The sequence below is a fragment of the Microtus oregoni genome, unplaced genomic scaffold (genome assembly GCF_018167655.1).
Source record: "Microtus oregoni isolate MIOR12 unplaced genomic scaffold, Mior012 000019F_ref0000042, whole genome shotgun sequence".
NCBI classification, from domain to species: Eukaryota; Metazoa; Chordata; class Mammalia; order Rodentia; family Cricetidae; genus Microtus; species Microtus oregoni.
This window is the reverse complement of record NW_024543078.1, coordinates 10,933,945-10,952,869: the sequence shown is the minus strand read 5'-3', so window position 1 is coordinate 10,952,869 and position 18,925 is coordinate 10,933,945. Positions and strand designations below refer to the sequence as shown.

Here is an 18,925-nt window from a genome sequence, read left to right as displayed (position 1 = left end):
TGGAAGACAGATGCACCCCTGACCCAGGCACCAGAGTGGGGAATCTCAGGGGCACCCATATTCACCCAGATAATTTCAGCAAGACTTCCTGGTGCCCTGCAGGACATGGTGCTGGCCCCAGCCCATGGGTATTCTCTATTGGAGAAAAAGTTCTAAAGACCCCAGAACCAAGGTTAGACTCAGACACCTGCCCCTGAGCTCTGTCCAGCACCCCAGCTTCCAGAGACACCAGGAGTGAGGAGATGAATTTCCCATTCCCTTTCATCTGAATCAGCTAGTGGTGGCTGAAAGGCCAGAACCACCATGTGCCGTGGAACCCAGTAACTGGTAGTGATTGTTCCTGGCCTCAGTTTCCCCAGTGTGGTCAGACTATGGAGCCTCAGAGTTGGTCTGGGAGTCCAAAGCTGTGCTCCCCAAGGCTCCCTTGCCCAGGTGGGTGTGTGTCCCTGTGTTCAGGGAAGCAGCTCCCACCCAGGCCCGCGGGGACCTTGGCGTCCTGTCTCCCACCCACTTCCAGCATGCCAGCCGCAGAGCAGGGTGGAACCTACTGGAGATGGAAACGTAAACAGAGCGTCTCCGCAGCCTCAGCTCTGCACCCAGGCTGAGGAGCCACACAGGGCCACCCACAGGGCTGAGCCTCCCGATCACACTAGTTCCCACCTTGTGTCACATTGGCAGCAGTCTCCGGGAACCCAGGATAGCCTCCAGCTCTCTGTGAAGTCCTTGTCATCCTGCCTCTGCCTCCCAGATGCTGAAGAGAGCTTTACTCGATTGCTCCCAGCTGACTGGGTACCCCGTTCTTTGAAGTCCTGTGCACTTCCTCCCTGAAGGTGGACACACAGGCCTGACCTTCGTGTCTCATCTGCTTTCCTGCCCGAACACCTTGGCCACATCGTTCACCTAGTGTGTGAGGCAGCCTGTCCCCTCACCCATGCCATCTCAGCCTGACCTATGCATCTTCCTGGAATTCACCAAGGGGACATCAGCCTTGAGAGGTGGCAAAGCTGGCAGCTGACTGACCAGTCTTATGCATGGACACATACATGTAGGTCATGAGTCTCTCCCCCGTGTGTCTGGAGGCCATGAAGCTCTCCCCCCTGTGTGTGGAGGCCATGAAGCTCTCCCCCATGTGTGTGGAGGCCATGAAGCTCTCCCCCATGTGTGTGGAGGTGATGCGGCTCTCCCCTATGTGTGTGGAGGTGATGCGACTCTTCCCCGTGTGTGCGGAGGCCATGAGGCTCTCCCCCATGTGTGTGGAGGCCATGAGGCTCTCCCCTATGTGTGTGGAGGCCATGAGGCTCTCCCCCATGTGTGTGGAGGTGATGCGGCTCTTCCCCGTGTGTGTGGAGGCCATGAGGCTCTCCCCCATGTGTGTGGAGGTGATGCGGCTCTTCCCCGTGTGTGTGGAGGCCATGAGGCTCTCCCCTGTGTGTGTGGAGGCCATGAGGCTCTCCCCCGTGTGTGTGGAGGCCATGAGGCTCTCCCCCGCGTGTGTGGAGGCGATGAAGCTCTCCCCCGTGTGTTTTGAGGCAGGGTGTCTCACTAACAGTGCAGCTGCTGGTTCAGCAGGACTCACTGACCAGTGAGCACCGGGGACCGTCTTGTCTCCAACTCCCAGCACAGGGGTTCATGGCATTTTACATGGGTGCTGGGGATCTGAACTCAGACCCCTCTGTGTGTAATAGTGTTTACAATGTCTATGATGGCCCCCAGTCCCCTCTCCTCTAGAGTGAAAAGCCACAGTTATCCCCACGCATTGTCTGACCATCACCAGGGAAAGGACACCGTCACCCAGGATGAGAGTCACAGAATAAAGTCTCAAGTCAGTTCTTTCAACGGTCCCATCTGGACATCTGTGATAGTGCCACACCGCCAATGCCGCAGGGATAGCAGTGTCGTATGCACCACAAGCAACTGAGGCAGACCCCCACCCACCAGTGCGAGGCTGGGAGGGACCCTGGGGAGTCAGTGGCTGGAACGGAGTGTGTGTGTGCGAGGACCACGTATTCTTAGTCAGACTGTCTGCAGCTGCGGTGAACACTGTAGGGGGCCAGCAATCTGGAGGGAAGGGTTACTTCAGCTTACACGTCTCAGTGACACTCCATCATCCAGGGAATCAGCTGATGCAGAGGCCGTGGAGGGTGCTACTCACTGGCTTGCTCAACCTGCTTTCTTATAGAACCCAGGACCACCAGCCTGGGGATGGCACCGCCCACAGTGGGTTGAGTCCTCCCCGTCAATCACTAATTGAGAAAACACAGGACAGTCTGGTGGTGACATTCTCTCAATTGCGGGCCCCGTCTACCCATGTGACTCTAGCTTCTATCAAGTTGAAATAAACTAGCCAGCACAAGGTGCCTGTCACCCAGGGGCCACAGTCGCTGACTTTTGGGTGGGACACCACCTGCAAGACTCTGGCCAGCCACCACACTGGGGACCATCTGGTACCTCTGGTCCCATTGCAGCTGCCTGCACGCCTTGCAAAAGGCCAGGGCCATGCTCCACAGGCAAGGCCTGAGCGTCTTCCTCCAGCGAAAGTAACGCTGGTAGCTCAGGCTATCCCTGTCCAGCTCCTGCAGGTACCGAGCCAGGTCCCCTGGGCTCTTGAAGTCATCCACGTGGATGAAGGCGTCAGGGGGCAGGAACCGTTCATAGTTCTCCCTGCTGGGCCCCAGGACCACAGGCACGGCCCAGGCTTCCAGAGCATTCCTCCACAGCTTCTCTGTGATGTAATCTGGGTGGAGGGAGTTTTCAAACGCCAGGTAAAACTTGTATCTGGCCAGTGTCTCTATCATGTTGCCTTGGGGAAGCGGTTTATGCCCTCGGCCATACACATCGACACGGAGGTGACTCTTAAGGTTCTCATAGTACTGCACCCGGGCCGACTTGGAGTTCCAGTTGGACACAGCCCAGGCCACTAGGTCAGTCTTGGCAGACAGGTTGACCTGGATTTGGCCTGGAGGCTCCGGCCACGGCTCCAGCCAGCCATAGGGCGTGAAGATGTCAGAGTCACTGCGATAGGACATGGTGAGGTTGAAGTAACCATCCAGGGCTGACAGATGGCTGCAATGGCTGGGCGACTCCAAGCTGAACCACACCCAGCGCTGGCCTGGTGGTCTCGGCTGAGGTGGCAGCTGTGACCCAGGGTTGGCGCTGACTTCGCGGTGGTGGACGATGACCGCGTCTGCTTGGGGGTACAAGCTCCTGTTGGCGGTCAGCTGGCAGTCGACGGTGCCCGGGAGCATCTTGGAACAGGGTGACAGAGCCACTGGTGTGTGGAAGGGCCATGTCCACAGTAAGATGAGGAGGGGTCTGGGGGCAGGGGGAGTCGGGGTGGAGGCTGGTCCTGGGGAGCGACCAGGAGCTGGGGGTCCAGGTTGGTCATAGGACACTCGGGTGTAGGAGAAGAAACCTAGAGCAAAGAGGAGCTGCAGCAGCAGGCCGAAGAGGCATGGGCGCCAGGGACACTGCGTCTTTACTGCTCGGGGCATATCCATGGCCTGGGGACCTGGGAAGAGAGGGAAGGCAGAGTAAGTCACGGGTCATCTCTGTGGAAAATGGTCAAGTTAATCACTCCACAATTTTTTTTTCGAGACAGGGTTTCTCTGTGCAGCCCTGACTGTCCTGGAGCTCGCTCTATAGACCAGGCTGTCCTCAAACTCACAGAGATCCACCTGCCTCTGCCTCCCGAGTGCTGGGATGACAGGCATGTGCCACCATGTCCAACACTACATTTTTTAAAAAATGTTTCAGTCAAGGTATCTTGTAGCCCAGGCTAGCCTCCATATTTGTATGTAGCTTAATATGACGTTTGCCTCAGTTTTCTGTCTCTTAGAATGGCACTTGGTTGGATGTGGTGTGGACACCTGTATATTTCCAGCACCTGAGAGGCAGAGGCAGACCAACCTCTGGTCCACAGAGTGAGTTCCAGGCTCACCTGGACTATAGAGTAAAACCCTGTCTCTAAAAGCAGAATCAAGAAATTCTTATGCTTTCATTGTGTTCTGAAAAACATTTAGAAGTAAAAGCAAGAATATTATATTTTTTGATCCTTGTGCAATAGAGTTTTTAAAACCCTGGGTGCTATAGACATGCATCAAGACCCCTCGCTGCTGCTGGCTCTCTCCCGGCACCGAGGGCTGGCTGCACATTGCTGATGCATGTCACTAATGCTGCAAGTGTGAACAGGCCTATGGCCAGAACAGACTTGAAGTGGCCCATCTTGGGCCGACCCTGGGGGTGGGGCTCAGTGGGCAGAGAGTTCACAGAGCTTTCAAGGAGCCCTGGGTCCATTCCCAGCTCCTCAGACCCAGCGTTCCAGAGAATGAAACATCTCTGGCCATGGGGACTGCTCACATATCCAGGGCTTAAACCCAAACCAGAGTGACCTGAGACTTCCTGAATGCGGATGTCTTCCAGCGGGGACATCGGGACATCGTCCACAGAGAGGGAGCTGCGAGGGTAGGCCTGCGTTCCCTGGGGACCTCCAGAGGTGCAAGACTGAACCCTATTTTCTAGAAAAGCCAACCTGTATTACTTCCTCCTAGTCATATGATATGTGGATTGCCTGGTGGGCTGGAGATGTGGCTCAGTGGCCAAGAGCACGACGGCTCTTCCAGAGGATCCGGGTTCCGTTTCCGGCACCCACACGGCAGCTCACAGTTTTTTGTAACTCCAGCTCCAGGGGATCCAACAGAGACATAAATGCAGACAAAACACCAATGCGGGTGGAGCAAACGAATCTTTAAACAGAAAAGAAGAAATATAATTGCCAAACCCCAAACCCAGAATTGCAGCAGGGGACTTGTGGAGCAGTTGTTGCGCGTGGGCAAGCATCCTGAGTCCAAACCTCAGCACCCCACACACCACAGCACGATGAGGACAAACCCACAACCCCCAAGGTGGCACACCGCACCCAGCATTTGTAATGGCAGTACATAGATCTGACCCAAAAGCATCCTTAGCTACAGAGTGGGTTGGAGGCCAGACCCAGACTCAAAGACAACTGGGAAACCAATTTTAAAAACCAGGGAAAAGAGGAAGAAAAGAGGGAATGATGTCACACCCTTATTAGCAAGAAGTTGCCGGTGGAGGGTGGATGATACTGGAGCCTGGTTTCTGTCTTTGGATCCTGTGTGGGGCAGGAGCAGCGAGCTGGCTTAGCCTCACTCTCTACAAAGACTGATTGACTAACTGTAGTTGACCTGCCATGCCACGTAGCCCAGGGCATTTTCTGTCTTTTCTTTCTCTCTTTTTATTTTTACTTATTTATTTATTTAGTTTTTCGAGACAGAGTTTCTCAGTAGCTAGATAGCCAGTCCTGGAACTTACTTTGTAACTCTACCAGGCTGGTCTCAAACTCACAGAGATCCGCCTGCCTCTGCCTCCTGAATATTGGGATTTTAGGCCCACCATCATGCCAAACTGCCTGGTAGCCCAGGATGGCCTTGAACTCCTATTCTTCTTGCCTTGGGCTCCCAAGTACAGGACAAACCATGTGCACCCCCCCACAATCAGAGCCTCGTGTTGAAAAAAAAATTTTTTTAATTAAAAATTGAAACTTCACAAACTCAAAATGCTTCCCCATAAAACCAAATTTTGCTGGTTTTGTATGAGCCGGTTTATTCTAACAAAGGAAACTATCACCTAGAGACGTTTTCTAGAGCATAAAAATGCAGAACCTGAGCCTGGGGAGAGAGGGTGATCCTTTGGATCCACGCGGGGGGGTGGGGGGGAGAAGAGAACCAACAGCTGACTCTGCCCTCCATGTGTGTGTATGCATACACAATACATACTTATATACAGGTGCACAAACACACACACATACACGCTTACACATACATATACAATCACACACTCATACACCAGTACACACAAATACACACACGCAAACACATACAAATGCACACACACAGCTGGGCGGTGGTGGCGCACGCCTTTAATCCCAACACTCGGGAAGCAGAGTTCGAGGAGTTCAAGGCCAGCCTGGTCTACAACTACAGCTACGATTTTACACAGGGAAACCCTGTCTCAAAAAAAAAAAACAAAGCAAAACAAAAAAAAATACACACATAAATGAACAGACACATGCACACAATAAATAAACATACTTAAAAAAAACCCAAAGGCGTGTGCACTTACAGGTAAATAACTTTCTCCATGGCTCACACGTGGGAATATCGTGGGCCTGGTGAACTGTGGTGCAACTGGGGAGAGGAGAACGTTCTTGTGACAGCCAGCCAGGGACGGCTGCTGGTAGCAACCTCATTGCCATCTCCTTCCTAAAGCTGTCCTTTCCTTCTGTCAGGGATGGAACCCAGGGTTTGGGGCAAGTAATGGGGGGCTGAGCCCCTCCTCCAGCCCCTCACTGGGGGATTCTAGGGAGGGGCTCCACCCTGACCACGCCCCCAGCCCCTCACTGGGGAATTCTGGTCGGGGTTCGACCCTGACCATGCCTCTAGGCCCACACAGGGTTCTGTGGTAGGCTACTCTTAAGTTACTCACATGGTGAACCCTCATTCTTATGGATATGGAATTTTTGCCTTTAAAAAATTTTGCGTTCCCAGCACTCGGGAGGCAGAGGCTGGCAGATCTCTGTGAGTTCGAGACCAGCCTGGTCTACAAGAGCTAGTTCCAGGACAGGCTTCAAAACCACAGAGAAACCCTGTCTCGAAAAACCAAAAAAAAAAAAATTTTTTTTGCGTGCACGTGCCTTCACTGGTGTGTGCACGTGATCATGGGAACCCACGGATCACAAAGCTTTTGGGTCTCTGGAGTTATGGGCAGCTGTCTGTGCTGGGACCAAACACAAGTCCTCTGCAGGAGCATTATGAGTACCCAGCCCCTGATATATTAACTTTGCCAGGTCGGCTCTGTGGGGCAGGCTTGAACTACAGATCCTCCTCAAGTGTGGGGTGTGTGTGTGTGACAGATGTGCGCCACCACCTGACACCACCACACACACACACACCCCGCACTCGCACACGCACGCGAACTCTCTCCCTCACACACACACACACACGCACATGCACCCGCACATGTATGCGCACCGTGTACGCACGCACACGTACTCACACTCTCACCAGACACACACACACATGCACCCGCACTCACACGCTCTCTCTCTCTCTCTCTCTCTCTCTCTCTCTCTCTCACACACACACACACACACACACGCACCCGCACTCACACGCTCGCGCTCTCTCTCTCTCTCTCACACACACACACACATACACACACACATGCACCCGCACTCACACGCTCGCGCTCTCTCTCTCTCACACACACACACACACACACACGCACATGCACCCGCACATGTATGCGCACCGTGTACGCACGCACACGTACTCACACTCTCACCAGACACACACACACATGCACCCGCACTCACACGCTCGCGCTCTCTCTCTCTCTCTCTCTCTCTCTCTCTCTCTCTCACACACACACACACACACACACACGCACCCGCACTCACACGCTCGCGCTCTCTCTCTCTCTCTCTCTCTCTCTCTCACACACACACACACACACACACACACACACACACAGAGGCACGCACTTGCCTTTTCTGTCTCTCAGTGCCAGCGCCAGCGGCACTTCTGCTGTGTGTCCCTTCATCACCATGACAATGGACTCGGTCTCTGAACTGTAAACCAGCCCCAACTACATGTTTGTTTTTATAAGAGTCGCTATGGCCATGGTGTTGTTACAGCAACACCTAAGGCACATGGTATCTGTCAGTAGTCAAGGCTAGACTTCAGCAAGTGTTGGTGTGCTGGCACACGGCACACACCTCTACTGCCAGCACTCGGGAGGCAGAGGCCAGCCTGGGCTACAGAGAGAGTTCCAGGTTAGCCTGGGCTACCCTGCCTTAAGTGTCTTGGCCCACCGAGCCACCTGGAGGCCCCACATGTCTTCTTTTTTTCTTTTTTAAAACAGGGTTTCTTTATTTTTGTAGCTCGACTGACCTGGAACTCACTGTGTAGACCTGGCTGGACTTGAGCTCATGGAGATCCGCCTGACTCAACTTTTTTTGGAGGATTAAAAACAAAACACAAAAGGTCGCTCCATTCCAAACTGCCCTTGGCAAACTTCCCCCAATTCCCAATTCTCCTGCCTCAAATTTTCAAGTGTCAGGGTGAGGGACACGTGCTACTGGGTCCCTTTATTTCTACAAAAGTGAAATAGAGCGGGCACACTGTGCCCAACTAGACGGATCTGGAGAGAGGGAAGGGGCAATGGGGCCCAGATACAGGGAGGTCAACATCCGGGATGGGAGGGTGAAGAGCCCACTGGGGGCAGGGGTCTAGGCATGGCCCTAAGGGCACGTGCGCACTGCAGCAGGGTGGGGGTAGGGTGCGATGTGGGGATCCCTCACCCCTGAACCATCTGTCTCTCTAGATCCTCCGCAGGCTGAACGATAAATTCGAAGCTGCAGATCTTTGAGAATTTCTCAGGCCGGCAGTGTCAGCACAGACAGGCAATGCATGTGCAGGGGGTGAGTGCACGTGCAAGCCCACGTCCACGTGCATGTGGGTTTCCTTCCTGGGCGTGGCAGACAGTGCCGCCATACCCATGTGCACTTGCCTGCAGGCCTCGCCCGATGGCGGACGTGGGAGGCTTCCTAGTGTCCTGGGAGAAAAGGGAGACCAGAAGGCTGGGACGGTGCCCCAGTGCGTGCCGCATCTGCTTTGCGAGCACGAGGACCTGACTTGGATCTTAAGGGCCCACGTGAAAAGCTGCAGGAGGCTGGGGACCTGGAAATGACGGGATCCGGGGACTGAGGAGCTCCAGGAAACCCAGCATCCCGGAAGGAGAGCGCACCAGGTGCAGCCAGAGACCCTATTCCCCAAAGGCAATGCCATTGGCTTCTACCCCAGCAGGGACTGGCATGCGTGCATGCGCGGATTGCACACGCTAGAGACCACAAAGGCAGAGGACAGCGAAAGCTGAGGCTGGGTGTAGTGGCACCGGTGTGGGCTGGCACAGGCCTGTCATCTAAGCATTCGGGAGGCGCGCAAGGATCAGGGGTTTGAGACCAAGCTTGGCCATGTCTCGAGTTCTAGACTCACCCGAGACTCTCGAACCAAACCCCTACAGAGAAAATAAGTTGAGGGGACAGTGATGTCGTCCTTTCCTGTGCTCATTCGAGCCACTTGTGACAGATACGGGTTGGGGCCCACGAGTGGAGGCCAGGACCGTTCTGCCGCTGTCTGAGTGCACCCCGGACCCCATGGCACTGACTGTCTCCTTCCACCGGCAGGGGACAGGTCTGGGATGGGTGTCAGCCCCCATCCAGTCCAAGCTGGCATCTACTGGGCACAGCTGGGTCCCCAAGGACCCAGATCCTGTACCCTAAAACCTTGGCTGGGTGTGGAAGAACAGGGGTACCATGGCCTGGGGTGCAAGTGTCTTTGCCTTGGTGTCACATTGACCCTCGGAAGGCCTGAAGGGTGCCAAGCAGTATTGTGTTCCCAGAGATGAGGTTCTGTGGGTACCACAAAGGGTGAGGACACTTTGATCCCAGCTTGCTATGACCATGGCATCTACAGACTCTCAGGTTGGCGTTTAGGGAATTCTGTCCCTGTCCAGCTTCCACAGTGGTCAGTGGGATGAAGATACACCTCTGCCCCGTGCTCCAGAGTGGGGGCTCCAAGGGGCACCCCTCTTCACCCAGATATTTGCAGCAAGACCTCCCGCTGCCCTGCAGGACGTGGTGCTGGCCCCAGCCTACGGGTGTTCTCTATTGGAGAAAAAGTTCTTGATAAAGACCCCAGAACCAAGGTTAGACTCAGACACCTGCCCCTGAGCTCTGTCCAGCACCCCAGCTTCCAGAGACACCAGGAGTGAGGAGATGGATTTCCCATTCCGTTTCATCTGAATCAGCTAGTGGTGGCTGAAAGGCCAGAACCACCATGTGCCGTGGAACCCAGTAACTGGTAGTGATTGTTCCTGGCCTCAGTTTCCCCAGTGTGGTCAGACTATGAAGCCTCAGAGTTGGTCTGGGAGTCCAAAGCTGTGCTCCCCAGGGCTCCCTTGCCCAGGTGGGTGTGTGTCCCTGTGTTCAGGGAAGCAGCTCCCACCCAGGCCCGCGGGGACCTTGGCGTCCTGTCTCCCACCCACTTCCAGCATGCCAGCCGCAGAGCAGGGTGGAACCTACCAGAGATGGAAACGTAAACAGAGCGTCTCCACAGCCTCAGCTCTGCAGCCAGGCTGAGGAGCCACACAGGGCCACCCACAGGGCTGAGGCTCCTGATCACACCAACTCCCACCCTGAGTGAGACTCATAGAATAAGGTCTCATGTAGATGGCTGTGTCCGTTCCACACCCACAGCAGCCACAGGGATAGCTGCTTCATAAACACAGCAAGCAATTGGGGCAGACCCCCTACCCACGAGTGGGCGGGACCTGGGAAGTCGTGGCCTAGAGCGGAGTGTGTCAGCAGCAGGTTCTCTTCCTATGGCTCAGGCTTCTAGCTACCCACACCCACAGTGGACAAAGTTCTAGATGAAGACCCCAAAACCAAGGTTCTGAGAAGCTAAGGTGCCCATTAAGGGGTCCCAGGTAAAGGGGGGTGTCTGTCACGTAGGTGCTACAGACAGTGACTTTGGGTTGGACACTGCCTGCAGGACTCTGGCCAGCCACCTCAGTGGAACCAAGAGGCCACACTGGGGACCGTCTGGTACTTCTGGTCCCATTGCAGCTGCCTGCACGCCTTGCAGAAGGCCAGGGCCATGCTCCCCAAGCGAGGCCTGAGCGTCTTCCTCCAGCGAAAGTAACGCTGGTAGCTCAGGCTATCCCTGTCCAGCTCCTGCAGGTACCGAGCCAGGTCCCCTGGGCTCTTGAAGTCATCCACGTGGATGAAGGCATCAGGGGGCAGGAACCGTTCATAGTTCTTCCTGCTGGGCCCCAGGACCACAGGCACGGCCCAGGCTTCCAGAGCATTCCTCCACAGCTTCTCTGTGATGTAATCTGGGTGAAGGGAGTTTTCAAACGCCAGGTAAAACTTGTATCTGGCCAGTGTCTCTGTCATGTTGCCTTGGGGAAGCGGTTTATGCCCTCGGCCATACACATCGACACGGAGGTGACTCTTAAGGTTCTCATAGTACTGCACCCGGGCCGACTTGGAGTTCCAGTTGGACACAGCCCAGGCCACTAGGTCAGTCTTGGCAGACAGGTTGACCTGGATTTGGCCTGGAGGCTCTGGCCACGGCTCCAGCCAGCCATAGGGCGTGAAGATGTCAGAGTCACTGCGATAGGACATGGTGAGGTTGAAGTAACCATCCAGGGCTGACAGATGGCTGCAATGGCTGGGCGACTCCAAGCTGAACCACACCCAGCGCTGGCCTGGTGGTCTCGGCTGAGGTGGCAGTTGTGACCCGGGGTTGGCGCTGACTTCGCGGTGGTGGACGATGACCGCGTCTGCTTGGGGGTACAAGCTCCTGTTGGCGGTCAGCTGGCAGTCGACGGTGCCCGGGAGCATCTTGGAACAGGGCGACAGAGCCACTGGTGTGTGGAAGGGCCATGTCCATAGTAAGATGAGGAGGGGTTTGGGGGCAGGGGGAGTCGGGGTGGAGGCTGGTCCTGGGGAGCGATCAGGAGCTGGGGGTCCAGGTTGGTCATAGGACACTCGGGTGTAGGAGAAGAAACCCAGAGCAAAGAGGAGCTGCAGGAGCAGGCCGAAGAGGCATGGGCGCCAGGGACACTGCGTCTTTACTGCTCGGGGCATATCCATGGCCTGGGGACCTGGGAAGAGAGGGAAGGATAGGAACATGAGGCCCAACGTTATTATTCACGGTCATTAGACATTTTCAAAAGGGTCTCATGTGAGTTCGAGACCAGCCTGGTCTACAAGAGCTAGTTCCAGGACAGGCTCCAAAAAACTACAGAGAAACCCTGTCTCAAAAAAACCAAAACCAAATAAATAAATAAATAAAAAATCCAGAGACCCAAGGTCTTGCCCCCGTGGGTCCCCCTCCTTCTTAATTCTGGAGAAATGACCTTCTCTCTACTCTGGTCCCACCTGGGTTCCACCTCTTCCCAGTTTCAGGGAAGTTAGACCCGAACAGAAAATCTCACAGACGTCTCTGGAGTTTCGGTTCCAGGATTCTGGCTGGAAGGGTGAGATGGTAAGGCTTGAGGCTGTGGAAGAGGGTCCCACATTCATTCACCCAGGAGATGATGCTCTTCAGAAACCTCTGCTCTCAGAGACATACTGTCTCTGACCTATGCACCCTGGAACCGTCCATCTAACAAAAGGGGAAACTGAGGCTCAGAGAATGGCATTCCTCTACCCCAACTGCCCCCCACTTATCAGTTGTCAGCCCAATCCACAGACAGTTCGGGTCTATAGGTGCCTTCTAACGAGGGACCCACAGAGCCCTTTCAGCGTGGCTGTTGGGGGCTGCATAGGTCCCTGTCAGACATCTTCCTCAATTGTTTCCTGCCTTCTATTTAGAGACGGAGTCGTCTTTGGCCATACCACCCTGAACGTGCCCCATCTCGTCTGATCTCGGAAGCTAAGCAGGGTTGGGCCGGTTAATACTTAGTACTTGGATGGGAGGCGGAGTCCTGATGGTTCTCCTGATTGGGACCCCAGCGTTCCTCTCCACCTCCCCAGCCTTGGGATTTGAGGTGTATACTGGCTTTTTTATATAAGCACCGGGGATTTGAATTCAGGTCCTAATTTCAGGGTGGCAAGTACTTTATAGACTCAGCCAGCTCCCCAGCCTTTATATCTTGGATTTTTCCGATAAGGCCTCACGTATCCCAGGGTTAACGTCAAACCCATTGTGATCTCCCTATTTTGGCCACCTTTGGTGCTGTGCGGTTCCTCCCTGCCTGCATTACAAATCCTGTAAATATTGATACTTGGAACTAGAGATTTCTGAACCGCAGGGCTCCATCCTGACCACGCCCCAACCCCTCACTGGGGATTCTAGGTGGGGCTCCACCCTGACCACGCCCCAGTCCCTCACTGGGGATTCTAGGCGGGGCTCCACCCTGACCACCCCCCAACCCCTCACTGGGGATTCTAGGCAGGGGCTTCACCCCTGACCACGCCCCAGCCCCTCACTGGGGATTCTAGGCAGGGGCTTCACCCCTGACCACGCCCCAACCCCTCACTGGGGGGATTCTAGGTGGGGCTCCACCCTGACCACGCCCCAAACCCTCACTATGGGGTCCTGGGGGTGCTCCATCCCATAGTGATCTTGTTGACATTTCCTGCCATATATAATTTGAATTGGAGGTTTGTGCGCTGTAAACCCTGGCAGGTGGGTGGGTGGTGTTCCCATCTGGGCCCCAGCAAGGTGTCTGGAAAGAAAGCAGCGTGACAAGTTGGCCCAGCTTTGAATTTGGGTGGATCCCCTCAAATCTACTGTTTTTTACTCTGAGGGATTATGTGCCTCAGATTACAATGTTTGGTTTTTACGCCAGTGTCACGTGGTTCTGGTGTGGGCAGCCCTAAGGGACAGGCAGTGACGACTTACACAGCCACCTGAAGAGGACAAAGGAGGGTGACTTCCTGTATCAGTAGAAATGCCAGGTGGTGGTGGCGCACACCTTTAATCCCAGCACTCAGGAGGCAGAGGCAGGTGGGCTTCAGTGAGTTCGATCAAGGCCAGCCTGGTCTACAGAGTGAGTTCCAGGACAGCCAGGGCTACACAGAAAAACCCTGTCTCAAAAACCAACAGTGTGGGGGGAGATCGCCGTAAATTCTCACCCTGGCATGGCAACACACTGATCCCAGCACTCACTCCAGACACTGAGGCTGGAAAGTGGAGCATTCGGGCTAACCTGGACCCCATCTCGGTCCAAACAAAACAGAGAATGAGGGGTAGGGATTGTGGGCAGTGCTCACCCAGCACAGGGAGCCCTGGGTTCTGTCCCCCAAAACAAGCATGGTGGAGACAGAGGCAGGACAATCAAGAGTTAGGGTCATCCTTGGTTACGTAAGGAGTTTGAGGCCAGCCTGGGCTATGTGAGACCCTCAGAAAGAAAATAAAAACAACGGCAACAACTTAAGACACAAATGGACACAGCCCACGTCTGGGATCGTCCCTTCTTTGTCATGTGAAAACAAACGGGGCGAGGGCTGGGATGGCCCGTGGATGGTATGACTTCCAGACCAGCCCTGGGTCAGCATGAAGTCAAGGACCCACTTCCTGCTCCACAAACCCAGATCCCCGCCACTGCTAAGCCCCTGCCCGTGGGTATGAACTGCTGGCTCTGGGCCATCAGTCCTGGGCCAGTCCCGGCTTTACTGGGAATAAAATGTAAGCCAGCTAAGGGTAGACAAGAGGAAGGACTGGCTAAAGAGGTTTCTCCCAAGAGAAGTGCTCCCAAGTAGGCTAGGTGAAATGGTCTTCCCAAATGGCCTTACCTGGAGCAGGAAGCAGCCGCAGCCCAGACCTGGTCAGCGCAGGATCCTTCTCAGAATGATGATGATCCGAAAGAAAGGAAGGAGGAAGTGTATTACAATTGTTTTCTTTATGACCCAGCCCACAGCTTCCAGATGAACAGTGCTCTAAGTTTAAGGTCCAACCTCTATCTTTGGTCCGGGTTGCTTGGCTAAGAGCCAGCCTCTGAGCTACCACTCCTGAGGTGCCTGGTCTGTTAAGGCTGATCAGTGCAGCTGTTTTACTCTCTGAACTTCAGGTAAGCTTTACTTATTAAAATACAAATGAACACAAACTGAGTAAGCAGAAAGTGCAAGCAAGCGACTTCCAAAAAATGTGAGAAATGACAGAATCAGCTGGCTGCCTGGACACACACCCAAGGTTCCTCTGCAATGTTGGGGCATCCATCTTCGCTCTACAGGCCTAGCATATCCGATAGACTTTTCTGTGAAGCAGGACATTCTGAAGGACTGTCCCTCATTGTCTTGACAATATTTGGCAGTCACTTTCTTCTGTGTCCTGCTTGCCCTATTAGGACAGCATACCGTCAGCAGTTAAGGCAAGGGCATTTTCTTGCTCAGTGATTTACTTTTTTTTTTTTTAAATAAGATTTATTTATTATGTATACAATATTCCTTCCATGTATGCTTGCATGCCAGAAGAGGGCACCAGATCTCATTATAGCTGGGCTGTGAACCACCATGTGGTTGCTGGGAATTGAACTCAGGACCTCTGGAAGAGCAGTCAGTACTCTTAACCTCTGAGCCATCTCTCCAGCCCCTAGTGATTTACTTTTGCCACAAAGAAAGTAAACTCCCCATGGAGTTTCTTTGATGTCCGTTATTTTCTCTGAAGTAGGTTGGTGCTGCCAGGAGCAGACCTGTCTCTTTGTCACAAAAGAGAACATAGGTTATTAAAACATCTTAAATGCCATATTCTTTTTTTTTTTTTTTTTTTTTTTTTTTTTTGGTTTTTCGAGACAGGGTTTCTCTGTAGCTTTGGAGCCTGTCCTGGAACTCCCTTTGTAGACCAGGCTGGTCTCGAACTCACAAAGATCCGCCTGTCTCTGCCTCCCGAGTGCTGGGATTAAAGGCGTGCGCCACCACCGCCCGGCTTTAAATGCCATATTCTGTAGATCTCTGAAGCATTTGAAGATGACTTGTCCAGGACAGGCTCCAAAACCACAGAGAAACCCTGTCTCAAAAAACCAAAAAAAAAAAGATGACTTGTCTATCTAAAATATATATTTGTTTGACCTTGAAAGCATACCTAAATGTGACCATAAGTTCAATTATACTAGGTGACTAATTACTAACCCTGTATTTCCTTATTACCCTAAACAGTTTGTAATAATAATTTTCAAGGTCTAGAAATTTGCATTACATTTTTGAATGAGTTGCATAGGTATAACACCTTGAACAAGAGTAGAAATGTATGTACAGAATGTTCTAACAAAATTAATCTCAAATTTGTAACAATATACAAAATTTGTATACAACATACAAAAGTCCAATCCAATGTAGGACATTTAAAACTACTAGTAGTTGCTTTTTAAAAGTAGATTCTGGGGGGCTGGAGAGATGGCTCAGTAGTTAAGAGCATTGCCTGCTCTTCCAAAGGTCCTGAGTTCAATTCCCAGCAACCACATGGTGGCTCACAACCATCTGTAATGAGGTCTGGTGCCCTCTTCTGGCCTGCAGACATACACACAGACAGAATATTGTATACATAATAAATAAATAAAATAAAAGTAGATTCTGTAATCTGTCTTTTTGTCTTATCGTACCTATATCCTCCCTTTTTCTTTTCAGAGTAGATTCAATAATCTGCCCTTTTATCCTATAAGGCCTGTGGTGTCAGTGGCTGTCCCTGGCAGAGGCAGGGGCTCTGGCACAGGAAGGTCACGTACTTGTGACTGTAAAACCAGTGTCTCCTTCCACGAGCTCTGGCTATCTGGGAAAACCTTTTCCCTCTCCTGGTGGATGGAGACATGTTCTGGACGGTTGGTTTTTTAATCAGAATCTGTCTTCTCCAGGGACAGGATATCTCCACTCTACTGAGTTGCTCCGCTTTGTGTCACCCCGAGTCTCACCGTGCCAGGTGGGTGGGATCCCAGGACTTGGTTTGCTGAAGGAAGTGACGGCTCTCTTGCCCTCTCTCTGGCTGGATTAGTCAGACTTCTGGGCATGATTTCTGAGCTGTCAATCTTAATGTCACGGTGACATAGGCCCGTGGTCAGGCACTGGATGGGTGAGCTTTGGACTCTGCAGTCTCCGTGGGTAGGCACCTCTTCCAGGAAACCTCCTCAGCCTATAACTCCCCTGTCCTTCCAGTTTTCTGAGTTCCCTGGGTGTAGGATGGCTCAGCCTGCTTTTTCTGCCTGGGCTAAGGAGGATAAGACAGAAGGGCTGGGAAATACTCGATCATTATTTCACAGAATAAAATGAATTATTTACTTATCTGGGGTTTGTTGTTGATAATTGTTGCTTGTTTGTTCATTTTTGAGACAGGCAGGGTTTCTCTGTGTAGTGCTGGCTGTCCTGGAACTCACTCTGTAGACCAGGCTGGCCTCGAACTCACAAAGATCCGTCTGCTTCTGCCTCCCGAGTGCTGGGATAAAAGGCGTGCGCCACCACCGCCCAGCATGAATGCAACGAGCCCTAATCACTATTCTCCAGTGGAGGCCAAAGGGCTCTTGTCATTTAAGATGGGCGTGTAGTCTGTGCACGCGGTTGTGACTTTTGGTCACAGAGGCGGCCTGAGCTGGGCTCTGTTTCCAGGTTCTTCAACACAGCCTGCCGACCCAAAGAATAGCAGCAGGGGATGTTTGATTGCTGGATGTCCCAAAAGCCACAAGGGGAGCTTGGACTTCCCAGCAGGCCTTTCTGCCTCAGAGGAGGTCTGTGGTGGCCTCCGGGTATCCCACCTGCCTCTGGCAGAAAGAGACTCTCTCATTTGACCCATGGCCAGATGGATTGTGGGGGTGCTGGCATCACACACCAGCACCCAGGTGTGAGGGCCCCTAAAGTCCCTGGAGCGAGAGGCATCCATCAGCAGGTCACTGTGGGGTGTGGGCTACAGTGGGTGAGATCCAGCAGGCCCCAGGGCTGGCAGGAATTTTCCACGCTCCTAAACCCGACCTGCTGAGCCTGGAAGCCCCTGGGTGCCGCCTAGCACGGTGGTGAAGGCCAGGCTACCAGGACGGTGGAATGGTGATGTGCCCAAGGACAGTACCAGAATACTAGGCTGAACCCTGATCCCCGGGCTGAGTCTCTGACCCCAGGCTGAGCCTTGATCATCGTTTGACTCCTAGGCTGAGCCCAGGTCCTAGTTGAGCCCCAACTCTGAATCTCAACTGTAGATAAGGGAGGCTTGGGGTTCAGAACCTCTGTTCCATCAGGCCCTTTCTGACCCGTCCCAGAGAATGCCATCTGTCCATAGGGACTAGAAATGGCCCTGCAGCCCTGTTTGTGCACACACGAGTGCATGTGTGTGCACATGTGTGTACGTGTGTGTGTGTGTACATGACTAAAAATTAATCTGAAATCCTATGTATGCATGTATGTGTGCCTGAGTGCCTGGAAATGACCTGTATTCCTGTGTGTACGTGTGTGTGTGTGTGTGTGTACGTGCACAAATGCATATATGAGTGTGTGAGCATGACTGAAAATGAGCCAGCAGCCGTGTGTGTGTGTGTGTGTGTGTGTGTGTATGTGTGTGTGTGTGCACGCACACGCATGAAGACCAGATGTCAGCCTTGGCTGTCCACCTAGTTGTTCTGTCTTGTTTTCTGAGGGTCTCACTGGCCTGAGCTGAGCCAGTGGTCGACAAGCCCCGAGATCCTCCTGTGTCTACCCCAGGGCTGGGTTACAGGTGCACACACCACTAAGTGTAGCTTTCTCCGTGGGTTCTGGAGATTCTAACTCAGGTCCTCATGGTGTGGATGGTAAGCACCCTGCCTGGAGTCGTCCACTAGCTCCCCCCCCCCTTTTTTTTTGAGACAGGGTTTCTCTGTAGCTTTAGAGCCTGTCCTAGAACTAGCTCTTGTAGACCAGGCTGGTCTCGAACTCACAGAGATCCGCCTGCCTCTGCCTCCCGAGTGCTGGGATTAAAGGTGTGCGCCACCACTGCCCTGCTTGCCCTAGCCCTTTGACGGCAGGAGGCACCTCTCTGCTGAGCACCCTGCCCCATCCTTCAAGCCGCCACCCAACACCATTGCGGCTTTATGCCTGCACACCACCTGTACAGTTTCCTTTACAGAAATGTTTGTTCTGCCTGATCTTCCTGGTCCCCACCTTAGTCACACAGCTGGGCAAAGTGGTCAAGAACCTGAGAGAGGCAGAGGGACCAGCCACTGACGTGACAGGGCCAGTCCTTGGGGTCAGGGGACGCCTGTTCAGCAACTGGGGGCCAGCATTCCTCCCCAGAGTGCTGTGAGCCCAGAGGCTTCCTCTGACCCTCTCTGAGTGAAAGGTGCCAATGTACAGAGTAGGGCCCCTGGAAGTCCCTCCCCCAGGCTCAGG

General features: G+C 53.4%; 2 protein-coding genes across 3 annotated transcripts; both read right to left on the bottom strand.

Annotated features, from left to right (window-relative positions):
• Positions 1-2,315: 2,315 nt before the first annotated feature.
• LOC121459599 (3-galactosyl-N-acetylglucosaminide 4-alpha-L-fucosyltransferase FUT3-like) lies at positions 2,316-3,497 on the bottom strand. The gene has a single exon (XM_041669491.1). It carries the CDS (start codon positions 3,495-3,497, stop codon positions 2,316-2,318), a length of 1,182 nt encoding a protein of 393 aa, XP_041525425.1.
• Positions 3,498-7,457: 3,960 nt separating this feature from the next.
• On the bottom strand, positions 7,458-14,420 carry LOC121459471 (3-galactosyl-N-acetylglucosaminide 4-alpha-L-fucosyltransferase FUT3-like). 2 transcript variants are annotated; one of them, XM_041669278.1, is made up of 2 exons: positions 14,387-14,420; positions 7,458-11,748 (listed from the first exon to the last, which is right to left on the bottom strand). In XM_041669278.1, exon 2 carries the CDS (start codon positions 11,735-11,737, stop codon positions 10,649-10,651), a length of 1,089 nt encoding a protein of 362 aa, XP_041525212.1. In that variant the 5' UTR covers positions 11,738-11,748; positions 14,387-14,420; the 3' UTR covers positions 7,458-10,648. The 2 variants fall into 2 exon arrangements, with proteins under 2 accessions (XP_041525212.1, XP_041525213.1); XM_041669279.1 differs by lacking the exon at positions 14,387-14,420 and adding an exon at positions 12,082-12,120.
• Between the last annotated feature and the right edge of the window lie 4,505 nt (positions 14,421-18,925).

Bases quoted from the DNA above. Each gene is read 5' to 3' on its own strand.
- LOC121459599 (XM_041669491.1), bottom strand. From the start codon at position 3,497: ATGGATATGCCCCGAGCAGTAAAGACGCAGTGTCCCTGGCGCCCATGC.
- LOC121459471 (XM_041669278.1), bottom strand. From the start codon at position 11,737: ATGGATATGCCCCGAGCAGTAAAGACGCAGTGTCCCTGGCGCCCATGC.